Here is a 21,044-nt window from a genome sequence, read left to right on the forward strand (position 1 = left end):
GGGGGGTACCTGCTGCCGTGCGTGTTTCTGAGGGGATTTTGGGGGCGCGCACCCCTCGTTGTGCTCTGGCAGCGCAGGATCCGCTTCCTCCTTCCTTATTTCCCCTCAGAAATCGCTTTATTTTACACCTCCGGCGCCGTTTAGAAGCCCGAAAGCGGAGCTCTCCCTCGCTTCACCTCACAGCTCCCGCCGCCATCTTGGGGTCGGGGAGGGAGAGGAAGAGGAAGGAGGAGGGAGGGGGGGGGGAGTAAGGGCGCCAAGGGGCGGAGCCGCGCATGCGCACAGCGCCCGCGGCCCGTGCGAGGGGAGCCCGGGCACAAAATGGCGGCGGGGGGGCGGGCGCTGCGCTCGGGGGGGCCCGGCCGGTGACCGCCGCCGCTGCCGCCTCCTCCTCCTCCTCCTTCCCCCCCCCATCCCCTTTACCCCGTTCCCTCTTCCCCGGGGGCTTTTCAAGCGGGGCCCCCGAGGCTCTCGTTGCTGAGCGGTTGCCCGTTAGGCTTCAGGTCGGGGGCCGCCGCTGAAGGCCCCGAGCCGCTGAGGCGGCGGAGGGGAGGAGGGGGGGGGGGGGTAACGAGGCCGCCGAGCGCTGCTCCGGGAGGGCCCGAAGATGGCGGCGGGCGGCGGAGGCGGCGGGCGGGCCTCGTCGTCCTCCTCCTCCTCCTCTTCGTCGTCGGCGGCCGCCGCCTCCTCCTCTTCTTCGTCGTCGTCGTCGTCTTTGGAGGCCTCGCTGGATCGGAAGCTGCAGGCGGTCACCAACACCATGGAGTCCATCCAGGGCCTGTCCTCGTGGTGCCTGGAGAACAAGCGGCACCACAGCACCATCGTCTGCCACTGGATGAAGTGGTTGCGGCGCTGTGAGTGCGAGCGGGGGGGGGCCCCTCCGGTAACACCGGCGGGGTTGGGGGCCGGGCCCATAGGGACACGGTGTGTGTGTGGGGGGGGTGTTTGTATAGGCCTGAAGGAGTTGGGTTTAGGGAGCTCCATAGGGATTCCAGCAGGGATAGAGGGAGAGCATTCCCGCTTTCCCTGTTGGTGATTGAGGGTGCTTTACGCTGGGCTTAAAGAGGGGACTGCAGCCTGAGCCCATCTCTGCCCCCATTCCTGCATGGACCCATCCTCAGCCTCTTGGACTGGAGCTCCTGGTACCCCCCCGCTTCCTCCTTCCATCCCTATGGAGCAGAGCCTCTTTTCCCTGCCTTCCTCCTTGCTTTTGGGCTCCTTTCCCACCTTGTAGCTCCTTGGAAGTGCAAAGAAACCCCTGGAATTCCCAACGTTTGGAGCTCTTTGGGTAGAGGATTTGGGGCTTTGGGGCTGGCGTCTCCATTCCCGGCTTTTTGGCCCCATCCCGTCTCCAGCTGGAGCCGCAAGAGGCTGGGAATGAGGAGAGTTGGGAATTGCGGTGCTGGGGCTGCCCCTATCCCTGCAGTGTTCAATGGGGCTCGGAGCATCCTGCCCTATGGAAGGGGTCTGGGTCTGTGGAGGTGGCTGAGCTTTAAGGTGCTTTCATCCCAAGCCGATCCCGTGGGATCCATGCGGAGCGAAGGTGGGGATGAGCCCTCTCCAAGGCACCGGTAGCACCGGTTGGATGCGTTAATGCCCGTCGGAAGGATGGGATGTGGGAAATCTTGGAATTACCCATGGAAAATCATGGAATTTACTGTGGGAAATCATGGAATGAACCATGGAAAACTGTGGAATCACCCATGGAAATCAAGGGATCACCTATGGGAAATCATGGAATCACCCATGGGAAATCATGGAATCGCCCATGGAAATCAAGGGATCACCCATGGGAAAATGTGGAATCACCCATGGGAAATCATGGAATCACCCATGGGAAATCATGGAATGAACCATGGAAAACTATGGAATCGCCTATGGGAAATCATGGAATGAACCATGGAAAATCATGGAATCACCCATGGGAAATTGTAGAATCACCCATGGGGAATCATGGAATCACCGTGGGAATTCAAGGGATCACCCATGGGAAATTATGGAATCACCCATGGGGAATCATGGAATGAACCATGGAAAACTCTGGAATCACCCATGGGAAACTGTGGAATCACCCATGGGGAATCATGGAATCACCGTGGGAAATCAAGGGATCACCCATGGGAAATTATGGAATCACCCATGGGAAATCATGGAATGAACTATGGAAAACTGTGGAATCATCCATGGGAAATCATGGAATCACCCATGGAAAATCGTGGAATCACCCATGGGAAATCATGGAATCCACCATGGGAAATCGTGGAATCACCCATGGGAAATCATGGAATGAACCATGGAAAACTGTGGAATCACCCATGGGAAATCATGGAATCACCCATGGAAATCGTGGAATCACCCATAGGAAGTCATGGAATCACCCATGGGAAATCATGGAATCACCCATGGAAATTATGGAATCCACCATGGAAATCATGGAATCACCCATGGGAAATCATGGAATCCACCATGGAAATCATGGAATCACCCATGGAAATCGTGGAATCACCCATGGGAAATCATGGAATCACCCATGGGAAATCGTGGAATCACCCATAGGAAGTCATGGAATCGCCCATGGCAAACCCCTTACAGCTCCTCCGTTCCTGCCCCCCAAGCCCACCCCATGGCATCGAGAGCCTTGAGCACCCTTTGGGGCAAGGAACTGCTCCTCAGCCCCATCCAACCCCCCCCTGGGGCAGCTGGAAGCCATTCCCATTTGACCCCATCCCATGGGATCCGAGCCCGGCTCCATCCTATTGCAGGCAGCGATCAGACCCCCCCCTGACCCCCTTCCTAGGAGGCTTGGGTTGAGTTGGGTTGGATTGGATTGGATTGGGTTGAGTTGAGTTGCATTGGATTGGGTTGGGTTGGATTGGATTGGGTTGGGTTGGATTGGATTGGGTTGAGTTGAGTTGGATTGGGTTGAGTTGGGTTGGATTGTGTTGAGTTGGATTGGGTTGGGTTGGGTTGAGTTGGATTGGATTGGGTTGAGTTGGGTTGGATTGGATTGAGTTGGGTTGGATTGGGTTGAGTTGGGTTGGATTGGATTGGGTTGAGTTGGATTGGGTTGGGTTGGATTGGATTGAGTTGGGTTGGATTGAGTTGGATTGGATTGGGTTGAGTTGGGTTGGATTGGGTTGGATTGGATTGGGTTGAGTTGGGTTGGATTGGGTTGAGTTGGGTTGGATTGGGTTGGGTTGGATTGGATTGAGTTGGGTTGGATTGAGTTGGATTGGGTTGAGTTGGGTTGGATTGGGTTGGGTTGAGTTGGATTGGATTGGGTTGAGTTGGGTTGGGTTGAGTTGGGTTGGGTTGGGTTGGGTTTGAATTGGTTTGAGTTGGGTTGAGTTGGATTGGGTTGGGTTGAGTTGGATTGGGTTGGGTTGAGTTGGGTTGAGTTGGATTGGATTGGGTTGAGTTGGGTTGGATTGGATTGAGTTGGGTTGGATTGAGTTGGATTGGGTTGAGTTGGGTTGGATTGGGTTGGGTTGAGTTGGATTGGATTGGGTTGAGTTGGGTTGAGTTGGATTGGGTTGGGTTGGGTTTGAATTGGTTTGAGTTGGGTTGAGTTGGATTGGGTTGGGTTGAGTTGGATTGGGTTGGGTTGAGTTGGGTTGAGTTGGATTGGATTGGGTTGAGTTGGGTTGGGTTGAATTGGTTTGAGTTGGGTTTTGCTCCCGTTTGATGCCCTCGGTATTCCCGTTGCTTCCAGCCGCTTTTCCCCACCGCCTCAACCTCTTCTACCTGGCCAACGACGTCATCCAGAACTGCAAGCGCAAGAACGCCATCGTCTTCCGCGACGCCTTCGCCGAAGTGCTGCCCGAGGCCGCCTCCTTGGTCAAGTGAGTCCTCAACGGGGGGGGGGGGGGGGAGATTCCCAAAACAGGGATCTGGCCCCTTTGGAATGCTGCAGAAGGGGGGAGGGACGGCAGTGCCGTTTCAGTGTGGAATGGGGTTGGGGGGGAGTAATTCCCGCACGGAATGGGGTTGGGGGGTAATTCCCGCATGGAATGGGGTTGGGGGGGTAATTCCCACATGGAATGGGGTTGGGGGGAGGTAATTCCCGCATGGAATGGGGTTGGGGGGGGTAATTCCCGCATGGAATGGGGTTGGGGGAGTAATTCCTGCATGGAATGGGGTTGGGGGGGGCTAATTCCAGTATGGAAGGGGGTTTAATTCCAGCATGGAATGGGGTTGGGGGGGGTAATTCCTGCATGGAATGGGGTTGGGGGGGGGTAATTCCCGCATGGAATGGGGTTGGGGGGGTAATTCCCGCATGGAAGGGAGTTTAATTCCAGCATGGAATGGGGTTGGGGGGGGGGGTAATTCCAGTATGGAAGGGGGTTTAATTCCAGCATGGAATGGGGTTGGGGGGGTCATTCCCGCATGGAATGGGGTTGGGGGGGTAATTCCCGCATGGAATGGGGTTGGGGGGGTCATTCCCGCATGGAATGGGGTTGGGGGGGGTAATTCCAGTATGGAATGGGGTTGGGTGGGCGTAATTCCCGCATGGAATGGGGTGGGGGGGGGTAATTCCTGCATGGAAGGGGGTTTAATTCCAGCATGGAATGGGGTTGGGGGGGGGTAGTTCCTGCATGGAATGGGGTTTGGGGGGGGGGGGGTAATTCCCGCATGGAATGGGGGTTGGGGGGGAGGTAATTCCCGCATGGAATGGGGTTGGGGGGGGTGTAATTCCCGCATGGAATGGGGTTGGGGGGGGGTGTAATTCCCGCAGGGAATGGGGTTGGGGGGGAGGTAATTCCCGCATGGAATGGGGCTGGGGGGTGTTTAATTCCAGCATGGAATGGGGTGGGGGGGGTTTAATTCCAGTATGGAATGGGGTTTGGAGGGGGGGGTAATTCCATCATGGAAGGGGGTTTAATTGCAGCATGTAATGGGGTTGGGTTAGGGTTAGGGTGGAGGAGAGGGGAGACTGGGATGGGATCTGTGGGAGAAGCTTCCCAACCCAACCCATGCCATGGTTCCATGATTGGAATAACATGGGATGGGACGATGGGGCACTGGTGTGGATCCCAGTGGGCTGAGCCCCATCCCATCCCTGCCTCTGCTTCCTGCCCTCCGTTTGCCTCTGGAATGTTCCTTAATCCTGGTGTTTAAAGGGCAGGACCTAGGGAAAGCACGGAGCATTAGCTCCTGTGTCAATGGTGTTTGCCATGGAAGGATCCTATTGCTCTAAAACCTCCTCATTTCACCCCAAAAAGGCCTGTGGGAAGTGTCTGGCTCATTCCAAGCACGCGGATGCGCTGCTAGAGCCTTTAGAGCATCACCTGGAGGCTCCCTGCAGTTCAATCCCGACCTCTTCCCAGTGTGGAACTGGGAGGGATCCCAGTGCCAGGGTAAGGCAAACCCCCCCCGTTCCTCTCTTTTCCAGGGATCCATCCGTATCCAAATCCATCGAGAGGATCTTCAAGATCTGGGAGGACCGGAACGTGTACCCAGAGGAAACCATCCTGGCCCTAAAGGAAGCTCTGAGTGAGTTCCTCCCCCTTTGCCCCTCTGCTTTGGGAAGCCACGGTCCTCATGTGCATCCCTGAAGCAGCTCCGAGTCCTTCCCATAGGAGCTGGAGTTATTCCAGCTGGGAGGAAGCAGGATGGGAAGGAGCAGGGCTCCTCCAAGCCGGGCCCACAGCGCCCTGGCTCTCCTTGGGTACCAGTTGGGATAAGGGTTGATGGGGAAGGTGATGGAAGAGGCAGTGGTACCCAAATGAGGAACCCCCTTTGCTTCAGGGCCACAGGGAGAGCTGGAGGGGATGCGGGCGCATCCCATGTCCATTGGATCCGACTTCCTCTTCCCTCTTTCCCTGTGGCCCCCCACCCCCCCCCAAACCCCAGCGTTATCCCTAGGGAATTCCCTGCTGCCTGCTTGCAAATCCTGCCCTGTTTTCCAGGTACCACGTTCAAAACTCAGAAGCAGCTGAAAGAAACCCTCAGCAAACAACCCAATAAGGCATGGAAGAAAGCTCCGGGTAAGGATCCCATGGGAATTCTGGGATTGAGCAGGAAAAGCAGGAGCAAACAGGTGCTTGGTGATCCTAAGGGAAGAGAGGGAGGAAAAGGCCAGGGATTTGGGAAGAGGAGGTGGAGCTCAGAAGATCCACAATGGAGCAGCACATGGAGTTGAGTGTGGTCCATAGCTTAAGGATGCTCTGATTTAGTCATCTCTTGCATTCTAAAGCCTTAAGGGCTGGAGGAACATCCCATAAGCTCTGTTGGGTGCCCCCATCAGGTTGATCCAAGAGTCTGGAAGCATTCAGTCCTTGCCTTCACATCCCAAGCTGCTTCCCAAACCCCAGTGGTGCTGCCTTCAGCATGGGTGCAGGGTGAAACGTGCTTCTTCTCCTGGTTTGGGGGGCAGGAAAGGATGGATTTCGGGCCTGGCACTTGGGAAGTGCTAGGAGATTCCTTGCAACTCCTTGGATGAGGCTCCTGGATCAACTCTTGTAGGGGTTCCTCTTCCCAAAAGGCAGAGAGCACTGAAGGCTGTGTATGGAGAGGGATTGGAAGCAGGAAGAGCAGGATCTGGTTCGATGCTGATGTGAAGCTGCTGCTTGTGCCTCTTGGTGCCTTCTGCTCTCCCTTATCCCTGCTCTTTATCCCGACAGCATCCACCAATCCCAAAGCTGCTCTGAAGTCCAAGATTGTGGCTGAGTTCAGGGTAAGTGGAATCCGGTTGCCCTGGGGCTCGGTTGGGAAGCGCCGGGGTTCCTATGGAGAAGGGAAAGCTCCTGAAGGAGAGACCTCGGAGCAGCCCCAGTGCCTGAAAGGGCTCCGGGAGACCGGGAAGAGGGGTTTGGGATAAGGGATGGAAGAGCAGGATAAGGGGAATGGAGATGGGATCTGGGCTCTTCCCTGGGAGGGTGCTGGGACACAGGGATGGGTTGAAGGGAGGAGGTTTGGATGCCCCATCCCTGGCAGTGCTGGAGCATCCTGCTGCCATGGAACGGGCTGAGTGTGAAGCTCCCTTCATCCCAAACCATTCCATGATCCCATGGAACCCCCCCCCGGGAAGCAGCAGAGCGCTGGGGCTCATCCCTGCCATTCCCAGCTTTTCCATGCTTCCCTCGCTCCCCAGCCGCAGGCTCTCATCGAGGAGCTGCTCTCGTACAAGCGCTCCGAGGAGCAGATGGAGCTCAAGGAGAAGCAGCTTTCCACCCTCCGCGTCGACGTCTGCAGCACCGAGACCCTCAAGTGTCTCAAAGGTGAGGATAACATGGAGCAAGCACCAGCATTCCTTTGGGAATGACATCCAGCTCCGGATGCTCCCCCCTCTCCTTGGAGCCTTGGAGCAGGAGCTGTGTTAATGGGAAGCCTTGGGGCTCTTCAACCCCCCCGTTTAGGGGCTGTGTTGTCTTTGGAGCATCCCAATCCCGTTAAATCAGGTGGGATTTGGTGTTGGAAGTGGATTAGGATCCATCAGAGGGGATCACACACCCCCCACCCCAGCCATGAGTCCAATAGGCTGCAGCACGTTCAGGCTTGAGCTGGGGCAAAGGGAAATTGAAGCCGAGCTGCCTGACGTTGGGCTCTGGAATGTCATGGATACTGCATGGAGGAGCTCCAGGGCCTAAAGGAGGCTTTGGATGCAGGGATGGAGGGGCGGGATAAAGGGAATGGCTTCAACCTGCTGGAAGAAGGGAGTGGGATTGGGATGGGAAGCTCTTCCCTTGCTGAGCTCCTCGCTTCCTGCTTCCCTTCCGTGCAGATAAAACGGGAGGGAAGAAGTTCTCCAAGGAATTTGAGGAAGCCAGTTCCAAGCTGGAGGAATTCGTCAATGGCCTGGACAAGCAAGTGAAGAACGGGCCCTCCCTCACGGAGGCCTTGGAAAACGCCGGGATCTTCTACGAGGCTCAGTACAAGGAAGTCAAGGTGGTGGCCAACGTGAGTGGAGGCATCCCCTCCTCTTCCCAAAGGGAAGCGGGATTCAGGGGTCGGATGCTCCCAAGATCCAAGGCGGTGGGGGGGGGCAGGGTTGTGCTTCTCAAAGGATGGGAAGAGCCCTCGGCATCCAAACTACAGGAATAAAGTGGGAATTGGGGATGGCTTGGGGAGAACACCCAGGCCCAGCAGCAGGGTCGGTCGGAAGCGGGATTCGGGATATGGAGCCACTGGGAAAAGGTTTTCCCTTCCCTTTCCCTAATGGCTCTTGGCCTGCAGGTCCCGGGCAAAGCAGAGCTGGCGATGCTTTTCCCAAGCTGCACCCTTAGGGAAACATCCCATAATAACTCCATGCCCTTCTCCTCCTTTAGGCTTACAAAACCTTTGCCAACCGCGTGAGCAACCTAAAGAAGAAGCTGGACCAGTTGAAAGCGACGCTTCCCGATCCGGAGGAGTCTCCCGTCCCTTCCCCCAGCATGGATGCCCCCTCTCCCACGGGCTCCGAGTCGCCATTCCAAGGCATGGGAGAGGAGGATCCCGCCCGTTCGCCGGCGCTCGGGAGCCGGAAGCCGGCGTCTCCGGAGCCGGTGACGGATAACCGGGACGTGGAGGACATGGAGCTCTCCGATGTGGAGGACGACGCATCCAAAATCATCGGTGGGTGGTGGTGGGGTAACCGGAATTGCCCCTTGGAGCATCCTTTGGGATGGGGAGGATGCCCAGAGGGCTGGCTTGGGAGCCAATGGGCTTCTGCTTCACACCCTGGTGCTGACCATTCCCATCTCCCAGGCTGCTTTCTGAGGTGTTTCCCTGGGAATCCTGTGTTTCCCATGGGAATTCAGCTTGGAGAGAAGGAAGTTCTTCCCTGGGAGCGCAGGGTGCCCTGAGGAGCTGGGCCTGCCCCAGCCCTGGCAGTGCTCAAGGCCAGCTTGGGGCATCCTGCTCTAGTGGAAGGGCTCCCTTTCCCCCCAACCCATGCCAGAATTCCATGAATTAGACCGAATCCCATGGGAAAACCCGGTATCCCAAGCACCTCTGTGATGGGGTTTTGTTCTCCCCCCCTTGCAGTGGAAGAGAGGAAGGAGAAGCCGACGGCTCCAGCACCCCCCAAGCCTGAAAGCATCCCCAAAGCCGTGCCCAGCACCACGGCCCCAACCCCAGTGCCGGTGCCGGTGCCGGCACCAACCCAGGCCCCCCCGACCCCTCCGGCCCCGAAGGCAGCGCCCGCCCCTCCGGCCCCTGCCCTTGCCTTGCCCAACCTGGCCAACGTGGACCTGGCCAAGATCAGCTCCATCCTCAGCAGCTTGACCTCGGTGATGAAGAACACAGGTGGGTGCTGAGCTCTTGCATCTTTGGGGGCTAAGAAGCATCCTCTGGGGCTAGAGAGCATCCTTTGGGGCTGAAGAGCATCCTTTGGGGCTGAAGAGCATCCTTTGGGGCTAAGGAGCATCCTTTGGGGCTAAAGAGCATCCTCTGGGGCTAAAGAGCATCCTCTGGGGCTAAGGAGCATCCTCTGGGGCTAGAGAGCATCCTTTGGGGCTAGAGAGCATCCTCTGGGGCTAAAGAGCATCCTCTGGGGCTAAGGAGCATCCTCTGGGGCTAGAGAGCATCCTTTGGGGCTGAAGAGCATCCTTTGGGGCTGAAGAGCATCCTTTGGGGCTAAAGAGCATCCTCTGGGGGTAAAGAGCATCCTCTGGGGCTAAGGAGCATCCTCTGGGGCTAAGGAGCATCCTCTGGGGCTAGAGAGCATCCTTTGGGGCTAGAGAGCATCCTCTGGGGCTAAAGAGCATCCTCTGGGGCTAAAGAGCATCCTCTGGGGCTAAGGAGTATCCTCTGGGGCTAAGGAGCATCCTTTGGGGCTAAGGAGCATCCTTTGGGGCTAAGGAGCATCCTCTGGGGCTAAAGAGCATCCTCTGGGGCTAAGGAGCATCCTCTGGGGCTAGAGAGCATCCTTTGGGGCTAGAGAGCATCCTCTGGAGCTAAAGAGCATCCTTTGGGGCCCAAAGCGATGGCACTGAGCACGCTGTCCCCTCTGTCCTAGGTGTGAGCCCAGCTTCCAGGCCTTCTCCGGGCACCCCCACGAGCCCCACAGCTCTCAGCAGTGGCCTGAAGCCTCCCGCCCTGGCCCCCCCCTCTGCTCCTCCCAATCCCTTGGCCAACATCCTCTCCAAAGTGGAAATCACTCCGGAAAGCATTCTGTCCGCTCTGTCCAAAACGCAGCCCCAGACGGCGCCGGCTTTGCAAGGTACCGGAGCGGGGATGGGGGGGGTGGGAATGGCAGCCTTTATCCGGGATACAGAGGGGAGAATTCCTTAAATTGGGATATAGGAAACCCTCGGTGAATCCCACTGCCTTCTCCCGTAGCGCACGCGGGGATGGCTTTAAGCTGCCGGAGGTGGGGTCTTAGGCTGAAGGTGCCACTGGAACCGGATGAGCTTTACGGTCCCTTCATCCCAAAGCATTCCCTGATTCCTGGGTGGCTCCATCCATGTGCCATGACCCCGGTGCCATGCAGAACCCTGCAGGGCTTTGCGCTCGCCCTCTGCAACAGGGACCGTGGCGACCGAGGCGGCGCGGTGCCACTGGGACGGAGACTTCCACATCCCCCATGGGCAAAGCCACTTCCAGGGCTCGGGATCGGGAAGTTCCTCCCATGGAGGTGGGATTTGGGCCTCACCCCCCCTCCCGGGTTCTGCTCTTCCCAGGTTTATCCTCCCTGCTCCAGAGCGTGGCTGGAAGCTCCGTTCAAGCCAGCGAAGCCTCTTCCCAGAGCACCGCCGCCTCTCCCGCCGGCGCCAGCATTCCCAGCGGGAAGGGCAGGAATGTTCCTCCTCCCAGCTCCCAGTCCTTCCTATCCAAAGGCTTCGGGTATTCTCCCAACTCCTCCAGTGCCGAGGTCTCCTCCGCCCCTGTTAACAAAGCCCCCATTGGACCCCCCCCGGGCATCCCTTCTTTTAAGCCTCCAAGCAATTCCTTGGCCTTTCCCAGCTCCCACCCCCCGAGCCCCTCATCCCTGTTGCCCGCAGAAACCCCTCTGGCTCAAGGCTCCGAGCTTCCCAAAGCCAAGCTGGAAGCGGAGCCGCCTTCTCCCAGCCTGGAGATGAAGATCCACAACTTCCTGAAGGGAAACCCGGGCTTCAGCGGCCTCAACTTGAACATCCCCATCCTCAGCAGCTTAGGGGCCGGCACGGCGCCGGAAAGCCACGCACCCGACTTCCAACGGGCTCCCAGCAGCGCTTCCATGGATAACGTGGACGGGACGCCGGTGCGGGATGAGCGGAGCGGGACCCCTACCCAGGATGAGATGATGGATAAACCCGCCGCCAGCACCGTGGATACCATCTCCTTGCTGTCCAAGATCATGAGCCCGGGCTCTTCCACTCCCAGCAGCACGCGGTCCCCGCTGCAGAGCCGGGACGAGGGCTATTCCCAAGAGCTTCCCAGCGCCGTGCATTCCTACCGGCCCTTTGGGATGGGCAGGGAATCTCCCGGCGGGCTCTACAAGCAGCCTGCCGACAGCCTGGAGCTGCCTTCCTCCTTGCTGGAATCCTCCCAGGAGAAGTTCTATCCCGACGCCCCTTTCCACGAGGATGAGGATTACCGCGACTTCGAGTACGCGGGGCCGCCGCCGGCCGCCATGCTCAACCTGGAGAAGAAACCCACCAAATCCATCCTGAAATCCAGGAAGCTTTCCGAAGGCGCGGAATTCCAGCCGCTCCTGCCCGCCTACGCGCAGAGGGTGCAGGACTTCGGGATGAAGGCCCCCTTCCCTCCATCCATGAGATCCATCCTGGAGCAGAGCGAGCCCTGCGACCCCTTGGCTGCATCCCCGGGGCTCTATGGGAGCTATGGCCTCCGGGGCAACGATTCCACCTCGGATGGATCTCATTCCCCCGGGAAGAACGACGCCTTCTTCGCCGCCGACTCCAACCACAACGCCCTGCCCAAGGCCGTGGCGCATCCCGGCCTCGCTCCCAAGCCGTTCCCGGACTCTCCCCACTCCCTTCCCCTCCGTTCCCTGTTCTCTTCCCAAGCGTCCCTTCCCAACGTGGAGAAACCTTTGGCTTCTCCCATCTCCACCACGTCCACCATGGAATTCAAGACCATGCTCAAAAACGCTTCGCGCAAACCCTCGGAAGAGAAGCATTTTGCTGCCGTTCCCAAATCCGAGGCTGGCGATCCCAAAGGCAAAGGGCAGGAGGAGCACTTCCGCATCGAGACGCGCGTCTCCTCCTCCTCCTCCTCCTCCTCCTGCTTGGACTTACCTGACGGCGGCGAGGAGAAAGGGGCTCCCATCGAAACCTTGGGCTACCACAACGCTTCCAACCGCGGAATGCCGGGAGAACCCATCCAGACGGTGGAATCCATCCGGGGCTTGGGCAAAGGGAGCCGAGGCCACGGACGGGAAGGGAGCAGGGGTTGGTTCGAGCTCGGCGCCGGTGCTGGCGGCGCCTTCAGCAACGGCCCCTCGGAGCATCCCGCCATGGCGGCGGCATTCCCGACTCCCTACAAGGAGCACGTGGCGGCTCCGCCGCCGTTCCCGGAGAGCGTCAACAACTTCCGGAGCAACAGCTTCACCGCGCCCTTCGAGCATCACTTGGCGGCGGCACCGCCGCCACCGCCTGCCATGGAGCACGGGACTCCCTTCCCGCGGGATCCAGGCCCCCCCCCCAAGGACCACGGCGCCTTATTCCCAAGGGATCGCCTGCCGGCCGTGGATCACAGCAACCCCTTCGCCAAGGAAGCCTCAGCTCCGCTCGCGCTGCCCCCCCCCGCCGCCATCGACCATCCCGGCGTCCCTTTCCCCGCTCCCCCTCCGCCGCCCGTTCCCGGCGAGCATCCCAACATCCCCTTCCCATCCCAAGCTCCGGCAGCGGGGGAGCACGGAGCCGCCGGCCCCTTCCCAGCGCCGCCGCCGCCTCCCCCGCCGCCGCCCCCCCCGGCTCTGGAGCACGGCTCCCTCCACCCTGGGACACTCAAGGAGCATTTCTCCGGCCACGCCGCATCCCGGGAAGCTCAGCCCCAAAGCCGGGATCTGGGCCCGGCTCCTTTATCCCGCGCTCGGGAAGCCGTGGCCATGACCCCCCTGTCCAGGGATCCCTTGGCTGGGGGGGGAGCAGCGGCAGCAGCAGCACCGAGGCCTTTGGGCCCCCCCCCAAGCACCGGGGGGCGCGGGGGGGTGCTGCTCAGGAACCCCCGCACCGAGTTCAGGCCCAGGGAGCCCTTTGGGAGCAGAGACCCCTTCCATAGCCTGAAACGGCCACGACCCCCCTTTGGCAGGGGGGGGGCCCCCTTCTTCACCCCCAAACGCCCCTTTTTCCCCCCCCGGTACTGAAGCAGCCGCCCTGAGCGCAGACATCACCCCCCCCTAACCCTAATCCCCCCCACGCGCCTCTAGAGCAGCGCTTCCCCCTTGGGATTTTTCCTTCTGTTTTCCACTTTTTCCCCCTTTTTTTTTTTTCTTCCTTGCCCCTCCCCTCCCCCCCCCCCAAAAAAAAAACCTCTAAATTAAATATTCTCTAATTTTACGCTTTTTTCTTTCCAATTTCCCTTCGTTTTTTGCTCCAGCGCCCAGGAAAAGCCTTTTCCTGCCCCCCATCCCAAAGCACTGAAAAGCGTTAAAATGAATGCAAAAAAAAAGGGGGAAAAACGATAAAAAAGAAGAGGAAGGGTCCAACGTTGCTGGGGTGGGGGGGACGAAGGCCCCAAACCCTTCCCTTTATGGTGCTGAGCTCCCCCAGTTCAGCCCCCCCCCCCCAATGGCACAAACAGCCCCCGGCAGCGTTGGTCCCCCCCCCATATTTGGGGCTCTGAACAGGAATCCCTTGGGAATCACCCTCTGGAAGCGCGCGGATGGAGCCTGCCAGGGCCCCACCCCCTGTCCCGTCCCCCCCCCCTCAAAAAACGGCGGCTTTTATATGAAGTTGGGATTTTACTTGATTTTCTCTTTTTTGGGGGGTTGGTTTTTAGTTGCTAGAATCCATCGTTGCGGTTGATCAAGGTGTAGGGTTCAATATCCACATAAAGACTCCAAAACACCAGGAGGTGGCGGCTCCTTTTCTTTCGCTCTGGGTTGCACCGGGGGGGGGGGGAGGGGTCCGGTTATCCGGTTATCCCATTATCCCGTTATCCCAGTATTCTGTTATCCCGTTATCCCATTATCCCGTTATCCTAGTATTCCATTATCCCAGTATCCCGTTATCCCAGTATCCCGTTAACCCGTTATCCCAGTATCCCGTTTTCCCAGTATTCCGTTAACCCGTTATCCCAGTATCCCATTATCCCAGTATTCCGTTAACCCGTTATCCCAGTATTCCGTTATCCTGTTATCCCAATATTCTGTTATCCCGTTATCCCAGTATTCCATTATCCCGTTATCCCAGTATTCCGTTATCCCATTATCCCAGTATCCCGTTATCCCATTATCCCGTTGTCCCGTTATCCCAGTATCCCATTATCCCGTTATCCCATTATCCCGTTATCCCAGTATCCCGTTATCCCATTATCCCGTTATCCCATTATCCCGTTATCCCAGTATTCCATTATCCCATTATCCCAGTATTCTGTTATCCCATTATCCCGTTATCCCAGTATCCCGTTATCCCGTTATCCCATTATCCCGTTATCCCAGTATCCCGTTACCCCATTATCCCGTTATCCCATTATCCCGTTATCCCAGTACCCCGTTACCCCGTTATCCCGTTTCCACCCATGCCTGTATCCCTCCCCATCCCTCCCCATGGTTCCCTCCGGTACCGCGGGGCCGCGCTAGGGGCGGGCGAATCCATTGCGGGCGGCGGGGGAGAACCAGGACTCCGCCCCCTCCGCGCTGACCACGCCCCCCCCCTCCAAGCGGATTGGTCGAGCCGCCTCGGGGCGGGGCTTCAGGCGTGCTTCCCATTAGCCCCTCCGATGACGTCATAGCGCGGCGACGGAAGGAGCGGAACTTGACGTCATGACGCGTGCGCCCAGGGCGCTGCTGCTCGCGGGAGCCCCGCGCCGGTACCGGGTGAGCCCCTCCCCCCTCCTCCTCCCCCTCCCCCCCTTACCGGGACCGCCCCTCCCCCACCCCCGGGACCCCTGCACCCCACCGTGACCTTTGACCCCTGTCCCCCGGTCTCCGGGCCCGATCCTGACCGCTTCCGGTTGTTCCAGCGGCTCCGCCAGGATGGGAACGACGGGACCGGGAGCACCGGAAACGGGACCGGGAGCACCGGAAATGGAACCGGGAGCACCGGAAACGGGACCGGGAGCACCGGAAACGGGACCGGGAGCACCGGAAATGGAACCGGGAGCACCGGAAGCGGGACCGGGAGCACCGGAAGCCCCGCCCCCGGCGCCCCCATCCGCATCGCGCTGCCCGGGGGCCGCCTCCTGCCCGGCCGGGCCCTGCAGACCACGCCCTACATGGTGGCGGCGGAGCTGGGGTGGGGACCCATAGAGACCCATAGGGACCCATAGAGACCCATAGAGACCCATAGAGACCTCATAGAGACCCATAGAGACCCATAGAGACCTCATAGAGACCCCATAGAGACCCATAGGGACTCATAGAGACTCATAGGGACCCATAGAGACCCATAGGGACCCATAGAGACCCATAGAGACCCCATAGGGACCCATAGGGACCCATAGAGACTCATAGGGACCCATAGAGACCCATAGAGACCCCATAGGGACCCATAGGGACCCATAGAGACTCATAGGGACCCATAGGGACCCATAGGGACCTATAGAGACCCCATAGAGACCTTATAGAGACCCATAGAGCTCCGTAGATACCCATAGAGGCCCATACAAAACCTATAGGGACCCATAGGGACTCCATAGAGACCCCAGAGACACCAATGGAGACCCATAGACACCCATAGAGACCCCTAGGAACCCATAGAGACCCCATAGAGCCCCACGGGGACCCCATAGTGACCCATAGAGACCCACAGAGAGCCCATAGAGACCCTATAGGAACCCACAGAGACCCATAGAAACCCCACAGAGACACCATAGAGACCCCACAGAGACCTCATCGAGACCCATATACACCCCTTAGAGCCCCATAGAAACCCCATAGGGACCCATAGAAACCCCGTAGGGACCCATTGAAACCCCATAGGGACCCATTGAAACCCCACAGGGACCCATAGAAACCCCATAGGGACCCATTGAAACCCCATAGGGACCCATAGAAACCCCACAGGGACCCATTGAAACCCCATAGGGACCCATTGAAACCCCATAGGGACCCATAGAAACCCCATAGGGACCCATAGAAACCCCATAGGGACCCATTGAAACCCCACAGGGACCCATTGAAACCCCATAGGGACCCATAGAAACCCCATAGCGCCCCACAGCTCCCCCACGTGTGCCCGTGTCCCGCAGGGCGGCGGAGGCGGCGCTCGTGGCCCGCGTGAACGGGGCCCTGCAGGACCTGGAGCAGCCGCTGGAGGGCGACAGCGACCTGGAGCTGCTGGACTTCAACTCGGCAGAGGGGCGAGAGGTGGGGGGGCTGCTCCTGCCCCATAGCGGCCCCATTGTGCCCCACATCCCTTGAGCACCACATCCCCCTTGTGCCCCACATCCCCCTTGTGCCCCACATCCCGCTTGTGCCCCACATCCCTTGAGCACCACATTCCCCTTGTGCCCCACATCCCTTGAGCACCACATTCCCCTTATGCCCCACATCCCACTTGTGTCCCACATCCCTTGAGCACCACATCCCTTGAGCACCACATTCCCCTTGTGCCCCACATCCCCCTTGTGCCCCACATCCCCCTTGTGCCCCACATCCTCCTTGTGCCCCACATCCCTTGAGCACCACATTCCCCTTGTGCCCCACATCCCCCTTGTGCCCCACATCCCCCTTGTGCCCCACATCCTCCTTGTGCCCCAAATCCCTTGTGCCCCACATCCCTTGAGCACCACATCCCCCTTGTGCCCCACATCCCCCTTGTGCCCCACATCCCTTGTGCCCCACATCCCCCTTGTGCCCCACATCCCTTGAGCATCACATCCCCCTTGTGCCCCACATCCCGCTGTGCCCCACATCCCTTGAGCACCACATCCCCCTTGTGCCCCACATCCTCCTTGTGCCCCACTTCCCTTGAGCACCACATCCCCCTTGTACCCCACATCCCCCTTGCACCCCACATCCCGCTTGTGCCCCGCATCCCTTGAGCACCACATCCCCCTTGTGCCCCACATCCCCCTTGTGCCCCACATCCCTTGAGCACCACATTCCCCTTGTGCCCCACATCCCTTGAGCACCACATTCCCCTTATGCCCCACATCCCACTTGTGTCCCACATCCCTTGAGCACCACATCCCTTGAGCACCACATTCCCCTTGTGCCCCACATCCCCCTTGTGCCCCACATCCCTTGAGCACCACATCCCCCTTGTACCCCACATCCTCCTTGTGCCCCACATCCCTTGAGCACCACATTCCCCTTGTGCCCCACATCCCCCTTGTGCCCCACATCCCGCTTGTGCCCCACATCCCTTGAGCACCACATCCCCCTTGTACCCCACATCCTCCTTGTGCCCCACATCCCTTGAGCACCACATTCCCCTTGTGCCCCACATCCCCCTTGTGCCCCACATCCCGCTTGTGCCCCACATCCCTTGAGCACCACATCCCCCTTGTGCCCCACATCCCCCCATTGTGCCCCACATCCCCTGAGCACCACATCCCCCTTGTGCCCCACATCCCCCTTGTGCCCCACATCCCGCTTGTGCCCCACATCCCGCTTGTGTTCCACATCCCTTGAGCACCACATTCCCCTTGTGCCCCACATCCCTTGAGCACCACATCCCCCTTGTGCCTCACATCCCCCTTGTGCCCCACATCCCGCTTGTGTTCCACATCCCTTGAGCACCACATCCCCCTTGCGCCCCACATCCCGCTGTGCCCCACATCCCTTGAGCACCACATTCCCCTTGTGCCCCACATCCCCCTTGTGCCCCACATCCCGCTTGTGCCCCGCATCCCTTGAGCACCACATCCCCCTTGAGCACCACATCCCCCTTGTGCCCCACATCCTCCTTGTGCCCCACATCCCTTGAGCACCACATCCCCCTTGTGCCCCACATCCCCCCATTGTGACCCACATCCTCTGCTGTGCCCCACATCCCCCCTGTGCCCCACATTCTCCCCCCTGTGCCCCACAGCCCCCTTGTGCCCCACATCCCACTTGTGCCCCACATCCCCCCTGTGCCCTACATCCCCCTTGTGCCCCACACCGTCCTTTATGCTCCACATTCCCCCTTTCTGCCCCACATCCCCTATGCCCCACACCCCCCAATTGTGCCCCATAGCCCCCATTGCCCCCCCCCTTGCCCCCAGGCCTTCTGGCGCTCGGGAGCCTTCGTGCTGGGGGCCGTGCTGGAGCAGTTCTATGGGGCCACATTCTGCCGCGCCAGCGCCACCGAGGACGGCTTCCACTGCGACGTGCACATGGGCGACCGGTACGAGTGGGGACCCCCCCCCCATACCCCCCCATAGCCCGCTATGGGGCTGCCCCACACATCCCAACGTGTGTCCGTGTCCCCCCCCCAGGACGGTGCCGCGTGGGGACCTGCAGGCGCTGGAAGGGGCTTGCGCCGCCTTCGCCCGCGCCGGGCACCGCTTCGAGCGCTTGGAGGCACCGAGGGAACGGCTCCGGGAGCTGCTGGAGGTGAGGAACGGTGTCAATGGTACCGGTGTCAGTGGTACCTGGTGTCAGTGGTACCGGTGTCAATGGTACCGGTGTCAATGGTACCGGTGTCAGTGGTACCGGTGTCAATGGTACCGGTGTCAATGGTACCTGGTGTCAGTGGTACCGGTGTCAATGGTACCGGTGTCAATGGTACCGGTGTCAGTGGTACCTGGTGTCAGTGGTACCGGTGTCAATGGTACCGGTGTCGGTGGTACCGGTGTCAATGGTACCGGTGTCAGTGGTACCGGTGTCAATGGTACCTGGTGTCAGTGGTACCGGTGTCAATGGTACCGGTGTCAGGGGTACCGGTGTCAATGGTACCTGGTGTCAGTGGTACCGGTGTCAGTGGTACCGGTGTCAGTGGTACCGGTGTCAATGGTACCGGTGTCAGTGGTACCGGTGTCAATGGTACCTGGTGTCAGTGGTACCGGTGTCAATGGTACCGGTGTCAGTGGTACCGGTGTCAATGGTACCTGGTGTCAATGGTACCTGGTGTCAATGGTACCGGTGTCAGTGGTACCGGTGTCAGTGGTACCGGTGTCAATGGTACCTGGTGTCAGTGGTACCGGTGTCAATGGTACCGGTGTCCATGGTACCGGTGTCTATGGTACCTGGTGTCAGTGGTACCGGTGTCAATGGTACCGGTGTCCATGGTACCGGTGTCAATGGTACGGGGGCCAGTGGTACCTGGTGTCAGTGGTACCGGTGTCAGTGGTACCTGGTGTCAGTGGTACCGGTGTCAATGGTACCGGTGTCAATGGTACCGGTGTCAATGGTACCCGGTATCAGTGGTACCGGTGTCAATGATACCGGTGTCAGTGGTACCTGGTGTCAATGGTACCGGTGTCAGTGGTACCTGGTGTCAGTGGTACCTGGTGTCAGTGGTACCGGTGTCAGTGGTACCGGTGTCAATGGTACCTGGTGTCAGTGGTACCGGTGTCAGTGGTACCGTTGTCAATGGTACCGGTGTCAATGGTACCGGTTCCAGTGGTACTGGTGTCAATGGTACCGGTGTCAGTGAGGAACAGTGTCCATGGTACCGGTGTCAGTGGTACCGGTGTCAATGGTACCGGTGTCAGTGAGGAACGGTGTCAATGGTACCGGTGTCAGTGGTACCGGTGTCAATGGTACCTGGTGTCAATGGTACGGGGGCCAGTGGTACCGGTGTCAATGGTACCGGTGTCAGTGAGGAACGGTGTCAATGGTACCGGTGTCCATGGTACCGGTATCAGGGGTACCGGTGTCAATGGTACCGGTGTCAATGGTACCTGGTGTCAGTGGTACCGGTGTCAATGGTACCGGTGTCAATGGTACCGGTGTCAATGGTACCGGTGTCAGTGGTACCGGTGTCAATGGTACCGGTGTCAATGGTACCGGTGTCAATGGTACACTGTGTCAATGGTACCGGTGTCAGGGGTACCGGTGTCAGTGGTACCTGGTGTCAGTGGTACCGGTGTCAATGGTACCGGTGTCAATGGTACACTGTGTCAATGGTACCGGTGTCAGGGGTACCGGTGTCAGTGGTACCGGTGTCACCGCCTTTCCCCCCCAGCACAACCGGTTCCAGCTGCAGCAGCTCGAGGCGGTGCCGGCCCCATTGGCCACTCTCTACAGGTGAGCGTGGGGGTTGTGGGGCTGGGGGGGCCCTGCCTGTGCCCCCCTCCCAGCCTCTGCTCCCCCTCAGGTGCGGGCCCCAGCTCCAGCTCTGCCGCGGGCCCCTCCTGCGGCACACGGGGCTCATCGGGGCCCTGCGCATCCTCTCGGTACGGTCGGTGTGGGGCAAGCTATGGGGCAGGGCTGTGGGTTGGGGCTATGGGGTGGGGCTATGGGGCAGGGCTGTGGACCAGGGCTATGGGGCGGGGCTGTGGGTTGGGGCTATGGGGCAGGGCTGTGGGTTGGGGCTGTGGGGTGGGGCTGTGGACCAGGGCTATGGGGTGGTACTCTGGGGCAGGCTACGGGGTAAGGCTATGGGGCAGGGCTATGGGGCAGGGCTATGGGGCGGGCTATGGGGCAGGGCTATGAGGCAGGGCTATGGGGCAGGGCTATGGGACAGGGCTATGGAGTGGGCTATGGGGCAGGGCTATGGGGCAGGGCTATGGGGCGGGCTATGGGGCAGGGCTATGGAGTGGGCTATGGGGCAGGGCTATGGGGCAGTGCTGTGGGGCGGGTTATGGGGCACGGCTATGGGGCAGTGCTATGAGGCAGTGCTATGGGGTGGGCTATGGGGCAGGGCTATGGGACAGGCTATGGGGCAGTGATATGGGGCAGGCTATGAGGCAGGGCTATGGGGCAGGGCTATGGAGTGGGCTATGGGGCAGGGCTATAGGGCAGTGCTATGGGGCAGTGCTATGGGGTGGGCTATGGGGCACGGCTATGGGGCAGTGCTATGAGGCAGTGATATGGTGTGGGCTGTGGGGCAGGGCTATGGTACACGCTATGGGGCAGTGCTATG

At 59.5% G+C, this 21,044-nt stretch overlaps 2 protein-coding genes across 2 annotated transcripts; both read left to right on the forward strand.

The window, feature by feature from the left end:
• The first annotated feature begins 607 nt into the window (after window positions 1-607).
• Window positions 608-13,260, forward strand: RPRD2 (regulation of nuclear pre-mRNA domain containing 2). The gene is made up of 11 exons (XM_062610122.1): window positions 608-854; window positions 3,713-3,842; window positions 5,393-5,493; window positions 5,910-5,987; window positions 6,624-6,676; window positions 7,094-7,220; window positions 7,724-7,899; window positions 8,268-8,553; window positions 8,965-9,225; window positions 9,938-10,141; window positions 10,602-13,260. Exons 1-11 carry the CDS (start codon window positions 608-610, stop codon window positions 13,229-13,231), a joined length of 4,293 nt encoding a protein of 1,430 aa, XP_062466106.1. The 3' UTR covers window positions 13,232-13,260.
• Window positions 13,261-14,811: 1,551 nt separating this feature from the next.
• TARS2 (threonyl-tRNA synthetase 2, mitochondrial) lies at window positions 14,812-20,371 on the forward strand (the record flags this gene model as incomplete). The annotated part of the gene is made up of 7 exons (XM_062610120.1): window positions 14,812-14,904; window positions 15,012-15,323; window positions 16,279-16,396; window positions 18,241-18,362; window positions 18,454-18,571; window positions 20,145-20,206; window positions 20,277-20,371. Coding segments are annotated over exons 1-7 (880 nt in total), but the record flags the coding sequence as incomplete, so codon positions are not given.
• Between the last annotated feature and the right edge of the window lie 673 nt (window positions 20,372-21,044).

The sequence above is a fragment of the Pezoporus occidentalis genome, unplaced genomic scaffold (assembly GCF_034315485.1).
Source record: "Pezoporus occidentalis ecotype Australia unplaced genomic scaffold, CSIRO_AGI_Poc_V1 ctg1444, whole genome shotgun sequence".
Lineage (NCBI taxonomy): Eukaryota > Metazoa > Chordata > Aves > Psittaciformes > Psittacidae > Pezoporus > Pezoporus occidentalis.